The 12,213-nt window shown below is 35.8% G+C and overlaps 1 protein-coding gene and 1 long non-coding RNA gene across 2 annotated transcripts in view; one reads left to right on the top strand and one right to left on the bottom strand.

Moving 5' to 3' along the window:
- Nucleotides 1–11,179, top strand: part of LOC111639751 — a 35,833-nt gene extending 24,654 nt beyond the window's left edge. The window contains exons 4-5 of the mRNA XM_023385694.1: nt 7,304–7,437; nt 10,892–11,179. Of these exons, the coding sequence (XP_023241462.1) occupies nt 7,304–7,437; nt 10,892–10,963 (206 nt within the window). The 3' untranslated portion in view covers nt 10,964–11,179. The remainder of the gene's footprint in view (nt 1–7,303; nt 7,438–10,891) is intronic.
- The window catches only part of LOC111639754, a 74,129-nt gene that overhangs the window by 32,480 nt on the left and 29,436 nt on the right, over nt 1–12,213 (bottom strand). The window lies entirely within an intron of this gene.

The raw sequence follows: 12,213 nt of genomic DNA on the forward strand, positions 1-12,213 counted from the left end.
CCCTCAACCAGCCAATCTGGCTGCCAATACACAGTTAGCCGGGGAAGGGTGGCACCGCGAAACAAAATGAAAGGGGTGAGGGAAAAACCGAAACGAAAACAACAAAGAAATAGTCGCAAAGTGCTACAATATTCACTCTACAACACCTATGATAAATTTGGTCCAACTTTTAAATGTAAAATTTTATGTTCTGTGCTTTTCCATTTCATTTGTTCCTGACAAAAGTTGCATTTACTTAACCAAAGTACTTGAGTTAAAGTTATTTATTTCTTGACAAGTTGTTTAATAATACCTGTGTTATCATTGTGTTGTCATTTTCTAGTACTGGCAGTTGCTCAGTAAAAAAATTCTATATATTCAGGTAAAAAATCTTATGACTGGTATGATAAAAATGAATGAAACCAATGTGCCATTCTATCAACCACAGTAAATGCCATGGATCAATTGGAGTCAATGTAAAAAGCAAACGGTATGGAGACTCTTTCTTTGGAGATTATCTGTCGATGAACAGACAATATCTGGTGATTGTTTGTCCTTACTACATTCTTGTCAAGAAATGAAATATGAAGAAACTATAATGATAGTATTTTGTAAGTAAAAATGTTGTTACTGAAAGGGCACTATTTAGTAACTGACAGTAAGAAATAGGGAAGAAAGTGCAGGCAGAGATATACAGAAAATTTGGGAAATACTATAAACATTACAATATAAATGTCTAAAACATTACAATATAAATGTCTACATTTATAAATAAAAAATAAATAATTAGTAATAAATAATTTACTATTAATTTATAACACATTTATTATTGTAAACCAATGAAGAATGGCTTTTTTTAAATATTTGAATCACTGAATTAATGCAGTACAGTGGTCAATGGCAAATNTTTTTAAAGTATTTAAAACTGTATTGCACAACAAACACATCATTTTATCTTTCTCAGCAGTAAAGAAAAAATCTAGCTCCCATTCTACATTAAATGTTCTGTTTTCATCACCTAATTTTCTTCTCTTACTATTTGACATGATGGATAAAAAAACGAATATCAAATAATATCTTTAACAAAGTGTATACTTTCTAGAAATACAATAAAACCGTGTAACTGTTATAAGCACTCACTGTTAACTACAGTTTGCTGAAGATCGCAACAGGGAAGCGTTGAGAGATGCGAGTCAGAGAAGCCAAAGCAAGGCATGACACTCAAATGGGAGATCTGAAACCGAGTTTTGTTTACTTCTTAGACAAGGTAGTTGGCGCTGCTAGCGCTTTTTATACAGTTTTTTAAAAAATTAACATTTTTTAAACAGTTTTTTTTCGTTCAGTTACTAAACGAAAAAAAACTGTTTAAAAAATTAACATTGAGTGTCCAAGTCTGAAACGGATGGTCTGTGGGCCAGAGCCTCGCTCATGCGTATTAGAGTCCGTTTCAGACTAGTATTCTGACGTCATGTTACAATATGACTGTCTTTGGCGGGATTTTTCGCGCAACAGTCATGGTGTTGATGTACAATACTTGTTTGAAATTAACTCTACCATTTTGTACTAGGTGGCAAAGGGCAGCACAAGAACCTCGCGGAGGCCGCAGGTTCCCCACCTAGGACATATAGTTTGTCTTGGAGATCATTTGGGCGCCCCTCTGCGAGTGGCACCCGGTGCTTGATACACCCCCTTGCACCCCCTCGCTACGCCACTGCCCTTGGTTGCCCCAAATTTATACCCTTTAATTTTCTTTACCACTGAGGCGCCCCCTAGGACTTAGCGCCTGGAGCGGCTGCTCCTTTCGCCCTATGGTAGGGCCGGCTCTGAGTAGCAATTTCACAGAAAGGAAAACCCTTAGCTTTTTCATCTTCTTCTTTGAACAATACACAACAAAACTATTCCAAAATTGAAAAGGAACTACTCGCCTTATATTATGGATGTAAAAAATTCAATCATATGCTACTTGGAAGATCATTTGTAGCATATTCCGACCACCAATCTTTAATCATGCTAATTAAAAAACCATTGAGTGCATTGTCTCCTAGACTGCAAAGATTACTGCTAAAGTTATTGGCTTATGACTATAAGCTGTACTACAAGCTGGGAAAAGATAATCTCATTGCAGATGTTCTTTCAAGCGATATAAGGCATTCTGCACCCAATTTTCAACATGTTTTTTTTTTTTTTTGAAATCTAATATGTTTTATCTTATTTTTTATATCATTTCATTTCACTGTACTTATTTACTTTTTTCACTTGTTTACAAATGTGTTTATTTCTGTTATTATTTATATTGTAGAGTTTCCCTGTTGAGCAGAGTCTGCAGGGTTGACAAAAAGAAAACACACGGACAAGTCAGCTCACAACAATTAGGTTTTTTTAATTAAAGTTCGTTAAGTCCAATCGGGATAATTACACAAACTGCGAATTAATAACACAATAACACATCCGAATCAACGATACACACGTTTACCTCGTTCCTCCTTTATCTTCCTTAACAATGGGGCTCACGACACGTGGCGAAGCGGGACAACAAGAACGGCGCGTAACAAAGACAAATAACTGAACGTTACTCACGACAAAAGAAAATCTTGGCCGCGAACAAAACATTTGAAGAACCACTACGTGCCGACGAGTCTTTCTTCGATCTTCTCTTATTTGGGCGAGTTAGAGTCTATAGCCACACAGTTCCTATTCCGATGCCAATCCTTTTCTTCTTCTTTCTTCAGCACTTCCATCGAGCCGGGAATCCGGAAACAAAAAGCCCCTACTCCACGTGGGTCACACCTTATATATCTTACAAACTGGATATACCACACGTGACCCTCAACCAGCCAATCTGGCTGCCAATACACAGTTAGCCGGGGAAGGGTGGCACTGCGAAACAAAATGAAAGGGGTGAGGGAAAAACCGAAACGAAAACAACAAAGAAAACGAAGAAATAGTCGCGAAGTGCTACATATCTCCCCTCGAAAGATGTCAACTTCCGTTGTGTAAGCGACGGAAGTCAATTTGCCGGTGACGTAAGTTATAACGCCCCCTGTGCACTCCCTCGCCCTCGCCATCCTTGCTTGGAGGCGTGTTATCGACGCCGGGTGTCTTCCCTTTATCACCTTCATGTGGTCTAGCCCACCTAATTCCTTGGGCTTCTTCCTCCTCCTCCTCCTCCCCCTCCATCTCAGGCTCCCTATGAGCTCTTCTGCGTCTGTTCGGCCTGCCTTTACTGCTCCTCCTGGAATCAGGGTGTCCATAGTAAATCTTTAATCGATCCACATGGACAGTTTCTTTATCTTTAAAATTACACCCTTCTATGCAGTATGTTGTGGGGTTTATGATTTTTATCACACGGAACGGCCCTTTGTATTTCTCAGCGAATTTGCTTTTCTTCACGCCGCTCTTTTTTAGCCACACTCTTTGCCCCACCAAAAACTGCTCTAGCTTACGGCCTTTATTACTGTACTCCCTCCTTCCCATGTTAAAATTTTCCGCGCGCATTCTTGCACCTTCCCTCAACGTGCGGAGTTTCGTAATCAGGAATGCTCTGCGCTCATCTGTCGTTTCCTCCCTTGCGGGGTACTCAAAGTTAGGTATGCAAGGATCTACACCGTATAGGAGGAAGGCAGGTGACTCATTAGTGGCCAAGTGGTTTGAGTTATTGTACGCAAAGCAGGCCGAGTATACCATCTCGTCCCATTCAACCTCACTCCTCTTTGCAGACTTCGCTATCATCTCCACTATTCACTTGTTGACTCTCTCGCACAACCCGTTGGCACACAGCCTGTACGCCGTTGTGATATTTCTTTTAATCCCCAACCACCTACAACAATCAGCAAACAGAGAGGATAAGAAGTTTGTCCCCCTATCAGAGATTATCACCTCAGGTACGCCATAGCGTCAAAATATCCTATTAAAGATGGCGTTACTAACTGACCACGCTGTTTGGTCTTTTAGTGGGCAGGCCTCGACGAATCTTGTAAATACATCGATCATGACCAGCAGGAACCTATTCCCTTTGCTTGTTGTGTTCATAGGCCCTACTATGTCGACCGCAATTTTTTGAAAGGGTGCATGGGCGACTTCGTTCCTTTGGAACGGGGCCTTCCCCTTATGGACATTGTGTTTCTGGCACCTCTCGCAAGTTTTAATAATCTCTTTGACTCTCCTCTTGAAGTCCCGTATGTAATAGCACCTCTCAATGTTTTTCATGGTCTTCCTAACGCTCCAGTGCCCTGACATGTCGTCGGTGTGAATAGCTTTAATTAGATCCGCGGCAACGCTCTCCCCCACGCACACTTGGTCCTTCCGCTGATCGCGGGTGTTATCGTAACCTAATCTATACAAGCAGTCATCCACAACTATATATCTTGATGACTCACTGCTTACGCCCTGATCCTCTTGGGCTCTAAGCAAATCCCGTTTTATGGGCCCGAAGAATTCATCTCTATCTTGTGATAATTTTATGTCGTGCTTATCGGGGGCTATGTGGGTTGAGAGACCTGTGTTCAAGCGGTATATCTCATTGACATTCTTTGACAGAAAATTGGCTACTTTGTTATCCACGCCACTCATGTGCTGCACTTCAATGTCGTAATCTGTCAGTTCCATTGCCCACCTAATTAACCGTTTGCTCCCGTTCTGAATGTTACTAAGGAAGATGAGGGGCTTGTGATCTGATAAGATCATGGTCCTCTGTCCCAGAATCAAAAATCTAAAATGCCTAAGGGCTAATATTATCGCCAAACACTCCTTCTCAATTGTTGAATAGTTAACCTCAGCCCCCCGGAACCTTCTGCTAAAATAACCGATTGGCACGAACCCACCTTCCCTTCGTTGTTCCAGCACAGCCGCCGCTGATCGATCCGATGCGTCAGTGTGCAAGAAAAAGGATTCTTCGAAATTAGGATGTGCTAATACCGGAGGCTTAGATATCGCCTCCTTCAATTTCTCGAACGCACCTTGACACTCTGGGCTCCAAACAAACCTCTTCCCCTTCTTTGTCAGTTCGGTTAGGGGTTCGGCAATTTCGGCGAACGATGGTATGAAGGTACGAAAAAACCCCACCAATCCGAGGAAGCTACGCACACCTTTTACACTCCTAGGCAGCTTCACCCTACTGATCGACTCGATATTACCCGAATCAGATCGAACACCCTCTACGCTAATTATGTGGCCGAGGTATCGCACCTCCTCAGCCAGTATTTGGCATTTCCTCGGATTTAGCTTAAGCCCCTCTTTATGCAGCGTGTTAATTACGCGATCTAACAATTCCAAGTGGTCTTCTAGGGTAGCCGAAAACAGGACAATGTCATCTTGGAAAACAAAACAACTGTTTCCCACGAACCTAGCAAGAATCTTAGNTTGTCTTGTAGAAGGTGAAGCCGTTTTGGATATATGAGAACGTACACACACACACACACGCACACTCACAAAACATAATGTGTGCTACAAACTTTTGACTGGCCTATGTTGTATAAGTGCTGAATGACTCAGCAGGGTAGCCTTCAGATTGGCACTAATTTTAACTATTATGATAAATAAAACTATGTTTTTATATTGGAACATGGTGTATACTGCTTAAAATATTTAAATACTTCTCACCTGTTAACGTGTAATAAACATGCTATCACATATTTACAAAAACCAGACAGCCCCACTTTGCATGTGCATTCTCCCTGTAATTGAGATGCATTAAAATGTCAATATCTGAGATTGCAACACTAAAGCAACAACATGAACTTCAGTGTTCTTGTTAGAGTTTAATCCGCAAAATATGATGTGTCCAACATCCAAAACGGCTTCACCTTCTACAAGACAACGTTTCCTGTCGCCGATATAGTCTTGAATTTGACATAAATTCAATGATTTGTTCTCCATTTAGTCCTCGCTGTACTCGTCACCAATAGAAACTGAATCAGCTCAGGCACTGAACAAACACGTAATTGGTTCGTTATCTGTTTCGGCAGCCATCTTGGATCAAAAACAGCACCCTCTGTCAGATTTGGCGCTTGCCAATACCTAGTGTTACCACCCGTCCGGTTTTCACCCGGACAGTCTGGGAATTGACTCACTGTCCGGGTGAACTATTAATTTTGTCCGGGAATTTCATAGAAATTGTGAAATTACAATGAAACAAAGTTCTTGCAAATATTTTTACAAATTTACACTATCTTAACAGTGAAAGAACTCACACTCACTGAAACTCATCTGCAATTCTGCCATGTTAGGCATGCAACCTGTCAATCTTTTTGTTTTTGCATGTATAGTACGATTATACACGTCTCTCTAATATCCAATAGAGCTAAGTCATCTGTACCTGTTCTTTCCTAATTTATGTTACTCCTACGCAAGTCCATAGTCCCTAACTGTAACTGATTTAGAACCACCATACATGTTATTCTTTGCATTGTAAAATGACATTGCGCATGCGTCAGGAACTTCTGTTCGAACAAACCTGACCTGCCTTCTGGGTCAGCGATTTTCAAAAGATGGCAACACTTTCAATACCATCAAATATAATTAACATTACAATTATCATCCTTTTTTATTTTAAATTTAAATTAATTGCCTATTGGTTTGTTATATTATAAAACAGCTGAGGATAATAATCTTAATGTTATCTAAAGTACTTGTAAAGTCTATGTTTTGTTTCAAGTAAGTTTTGTTATTTTTCTTGGTGTAAAAACTATTAACATTTAAAGACAGTTTTTTAAATACACACTGATATTCTGTAATGAAGTTGTAGAGAATGTCAAAAACTTTATACATGAGATTGTGTTCTGAATGTAACTAGTTAGTGACATTCAGAACTACTATTAATTTATAACACATTTATTATTGTAAACCAATGAAGAATGGCTTTTTTTAAATATTTGAATCACTGAATTAATGCAGTACAGTGGTCAATGGCAAATAAGAAATAATGAGATCATTGTCATGTCATTTTTAGTGATTCAAATTATTAGTAGTTTTAAACACTATGTTTTAGTTATTGTTACATTTTTCCTAAAACAGAACTTTATTTTAGTCACTATATATATACATAATGGCGGTAATATAAAAAAATCCACTCTCATAGCCTGCAATGTGTTTGAAAGTTGAATTATGTATGTTCTGTTTGAGAATTAGAGTTTTGAGGAGATAAACATGAGGTATACTTATATGCCTACATATATAGAATTTTACTCTGAAGAAAAAAAAATACAGAAGTCTAACAAGGATTTAAAGATTGTTTTTTACTGTATGAAGTATTGTATAGCATTTTAATCTTAATTTTATAATTTTGAATTTTAAAACATTTTATTATATTAAAAGTTTTATTTTTCAGATGTGAAGAAATATAAAACTGCATTAATTTGCCAAAATACTCCAACATCAAATTCAAAAGATGATGTTATAAATTTTCTACATTTGGTTTCATTTGATGCTTTATTAGATAATTATCTTAATGAAGAATTCAAGGTAAGTTTTAAAATAATTATCCATTTTAACTGAAAAATTTTGTGCAAAGTAATATGGAGTTTGATGTACTATAAAATTCTAAGAATCTCTTTGTAAAATTTAAGTGCTCATGAAATTTTGAAGACATTTGTCATTTCAGAGCTATTTGAAATAATAAATATAATATTTTTAATAAATATAAATATAATATTTCAGAGCTATTTGAAATAATAAATATAATTTGAAATAATCAATATAATATTATATTATATTGATGATATAATGACATAAGCCCAATTTTTTATCTTACCAATTGGCAAGCACCAAATTCTTCAGAGGGCGCTGTTTTTGAGCTAAGGAACCGACCATGTGTTTGTTCAGTGCCTGAGCCGATTCAGTTTCTATTGGTGATGACTACTGCGAGGACCAAATGGAGAACAAATCATTGAATTTATGTCAAATTCTAGACTATATCGGCGACAGGAAACATTGTCTTGTAGAAGGTGAAGCCGTTTTGGATATATGAGAACGTACACACACACACACGCACACTCACAAAACATAATGTGTGCTACAAACTTTTGACTGGCCTATGTTGTATAAGTGCTGAATGACTCAGCAGGGTAGCCTTCAGATTGGCACTAATTTTAACTATTATGATAAATAAAACTATGTTTTTATATTGGAACATGGTGTATACTGCTTAAAATATTTAAATACTTCTCACCTGTTAACGTGTAATAAACATGCTATCACATATTTACAAAAACCAGACAGCCCCACTTTGCATGTGCATTCTCCCTGTAATTGAGATGCATTAAAATGTCAATATCTGAGATTGCAACACTAAAGCAACAACATGAACTTCAGTGTTCTTGTTAGAGTTTAATCCGCAAAATATGATGTGTCCAACATCCAAAACGGCTTCACCTTCTACAAGACAACGTTTCCTGTCGCCGATATAGTCTTGAATTTGACATAAATTCAATGATTTGTTCTCCATTTAGTCCTCGCTGTACTCGTCACCAATAGAAACTGAATCAGCTCAGGCACTGAACAAACACGTAATTGGTTCGTTATCTGTTTCGGCAGCCATCTTGGATCAAAAACAGCACCCTCTGTCAGATTTGGCGCTTGCCAATACCTAGTGTTACCACCCGTCCGGTTTTCACCCGGACAGTCTGGGAATTGACTCACTGTCCGGGTGAACTATTAATTTTGTCCGGGAATTTCATAGAAATTGTGAAATTACAATGAAACAAAGTTCTTGCAAATATTTTTACAAATTTACACTATCTTAACAGTGAAAGAACTCACACTCACTGAAACTCATCTGCAATTCTGCCATGTTAGGCATGCAACCTGTCAACCTTTTTGTTTTTGCATGTATAGTACGATTATACACGTCTCTCTAATATCCAATAGAGCTAAGTCATCTGTACCTGTTCTTTCCTAATTTATGTTACTCCTACGCAAGTCCATAGTCCCTAACTGTAACTGATTTAGAACCACCATACATGTTATTCTTTGCATTGTAAAATGACATTGCGCATGCGTCAGGAACTTCTGTTCGAACAAACCTGACCTGCCTTCTGGGTCAGCGATTTTCAAAAGATGGCAACACTTTCAATACCATCAAATATAATTAACATTACAATTATCATCCTTTTTTATTTTAAATTTAAATTAATTGCCTATTGGTTTGTTATATTATAAAACAGCTGAGGATAATAATCTTAATGTTATCTAAAGTACTTGTAAAGTCTATGTTTTGTTTCAAGTAAGTTTTGTTATTTTTCTTGGTGTAAAAACTATTAACATTTAAAGACAGTTTTTTAAATACACACTGATATTCTGTAATGAAGTTGTAGAGAATGTCAAAAACTTTATACATGAGATTGTGTTCTGAATGTAACTAGTTAGTGACATTCAGAACTACTATTAATTTATAACACATTTATTATTGTAAACCAATGAAGAATGGCTTTTTTTAAATATTTGAATCACTGAATTAATGCAGTACAGTGGTCAATGGCAAATAAGAAATAATATGCTTCTTTCACTAATAATAGTGGAACCATTTTGTAAAAAGAGTAGAATCTTAGAAACAATTATATTTCTAAAACACTATTTTTAGTTAATAAAAACAAAATTGATAGTTTTTCATTAAAACTAGCTTATTGTATTAACTTCTAAGTTGTAAGGCCCTTCTCACTTGCAACATGTATGAACCAATCCACTGCTCTCAGACAAATATCTCAATAACAAATTAAATGGGCAATTATTTAAGATCATATCAGAACCATATCCAAACTTAACATATGACAATTTGAGGCATCAGTGGCACATTGTACTATGGGTAAAAAAGAACAATTTTCTGGATTTCTCATCAGCAAGGCCTTGCAAAATGTAGGTAAACATATTTAGTGTTTTGCTACATTTTACAGTTCTTTAAGATATTCTCCCAAATTCTTTGGGAGGATTTTATGCTCACTGCACATAAAATAAAAGTAAGTAAATAAGATTTTTAAAAGTATCAGAAATCTTTATCCATTCTATTACATAATTAATATATTCTATTTAATGAATTAAGATATTTTTATTTTATACTTATATAATTAAAAAAAAAACAAAATCAATTAATATTTCATGTTAATCTAACTTTACAATTATCATTTTAAATATATTTACTCTTAAATATGAAGGTGGATTAAATTATTGAAACTGGAAAACTGTAACATATATTTTAATAGTAGTATGTTTGGTTATATAAGAAGTCAATGTTCTTCTAGCATATGTCAATAGGACACTAACACCCAGATTTTACAATAGATGTAGTCTTGTTGCTATGTGAGTGTTGCTGTTTAATGACAGTATCTGAAATCTGAAGTGATATACTCATGAGACACATTTTAAGGATTCAAAAACATGATTATCACTTGGTGATAAATTGGATGAATATGGAGAATGAATTAATACTTCAAATCTTTCAACTCAAATAAGGTCAATATTAAAAAATGTTTGTCTGTCCTGAGACCATCAGAAGGTTCTTTTTGACATTTCTTAGACCATAAACAATGAGAGAAACATTCATGTGCTGATGCAATGTGGTTGTTAAATTCAGAAATTTCAACGAATTTAGTTTACTGTTTATTCGTGTCTGTCTGCAGCATGATAATGCAAGACCTGTAAATTAAGATATGAAATGTGAAGTTTACCTCATCCTCTATATTTATTTGATTTAGCTCTAAGTGATTATTATATTTTTGGACACTTATAAAAAAGGTCCCATAAGGATATCTTTTTTAGTCCAATGAAAAAGTTAACTTGTTATCAGAGGAATTACTGTATATTGATGATTGATAATTGTGGTTTTTGCTATTAAACAATGAAAATTTTTTTTGTTTTTATTTCACTAATTGTTTTATATGTTGTTCATATTACTAGTTTATTAAAATATATAACATATTTTCAGAATGATAAGTTTGAAGATTTAGAATTAGAAATAAATTCTTCTGAATTTAGTGAGGTGAGAATGGATTTTTGAAAAACTTTCTTTTAAAGTCTAAAAATTTTTACTTAATAATATATACATACAAGAATGAGTTATTGAAATTGGGACCAAGGTAACTCAGTGGCGTACTGTGGGTGTCAGCCGCCAGGGGCAGAGGAAAATTTCGGCCTCCTTTTATTTAGGTATTTCAATTTAAAAGACCAAAATTCAGTTTTGTCACAGAACAAGCAGTGAAAAATTCGGTGGTAGTGCAGCGACCTGTTTAAAATAGTTCTATTGGATATTAGTGGTGTATATGAATGTGAATGAATCGTACAAGAAAAAAAGAAAAGGTCAATATGTTTCACGGGAATTCCTCGGATGAAAAAGCTACTAGTTCACCCGGCGAGCCGATTCCCGGACTGTCCACAAGATGCAAGTATAGATTAGGATGTTTCAAATTTTTACAAGATATTATTATTATTTATTGTGAAATTTTGCTGCCCCCTAAAAAGTGCCCCTTCCACCCCCATTACGGTACGCCACTGAGGTAACTGTTGTAATATACATACCCTGCTCATGTTTCCAGCAGACAATTGTATGAGTTACAAACATTTTCAGCCTTTTTGAGAAGTCTGCTTCAGGTTATTCTCTTGTTTGAACTTCATTGAAATTTCAAATTTTCAGAAGACATTCTATTTTGAAATGTTTAGTAATTCTTTTACATAGCATGTTTTTAAAAAAGAAAATATAGTGCATGTCTAGACTTATATCCAAAAATGTAAACAAGTAATTTAAGTTACTACTATTAATAAAGAATGTGCCTTAGGTTAGGATCATGAAAAATCATGTTCTCTTGTTGGGTGTTATTCTTGTTCCTTGTTTTAATGGGATATCCAACAAAGACTGCCAAGCCATAGATAATGAAGAATACTCCTTATGATTAATGCATTTATCTCTCATACTTGCTTTAAAAATCTCTAAAATTTTCACTATTCTCAGACAGTGCTCTTCAAATACAGTGGACCTTCATTATAGTGCTGCTCGCTATACTGTACACTTGGTTATAGCGCAGGCGATGTTTGCGACGCAATAAGATCAAACACATTTATACAGGTCTGTGTTGCATTAGTGAGTAGTTCATTTTATTGTTACTGCATATTGAGTAATTGTGTATGTACTGAGTTCCTGCATGTATTTTGAATAGTGTTTAATTATTGTATGCATGATGAGTAAAAGAAAAGCTTGACATTATTGCTAAAGTAAAGAGCGGAGTTTTGAAAGCAAACATAAGAAGCAAATAC

Source organism: Centruroides sculpturatus, unplaced genomic scaffold (assembly GCF_000671375.1).
Source record: "Centruroides sculpturatus isolate CEXI.00-Female unplaced genomic scaffold, Cexi_2.0 scaffold1244, whole genome shotgun sequence".
NCBI classification, from domain to species: Eukaryota; Metazoa; Arthropoda; class Arachnida; order Scorpiones; family Buthidae; genus Centruroides; species Centruroides sculpturatus.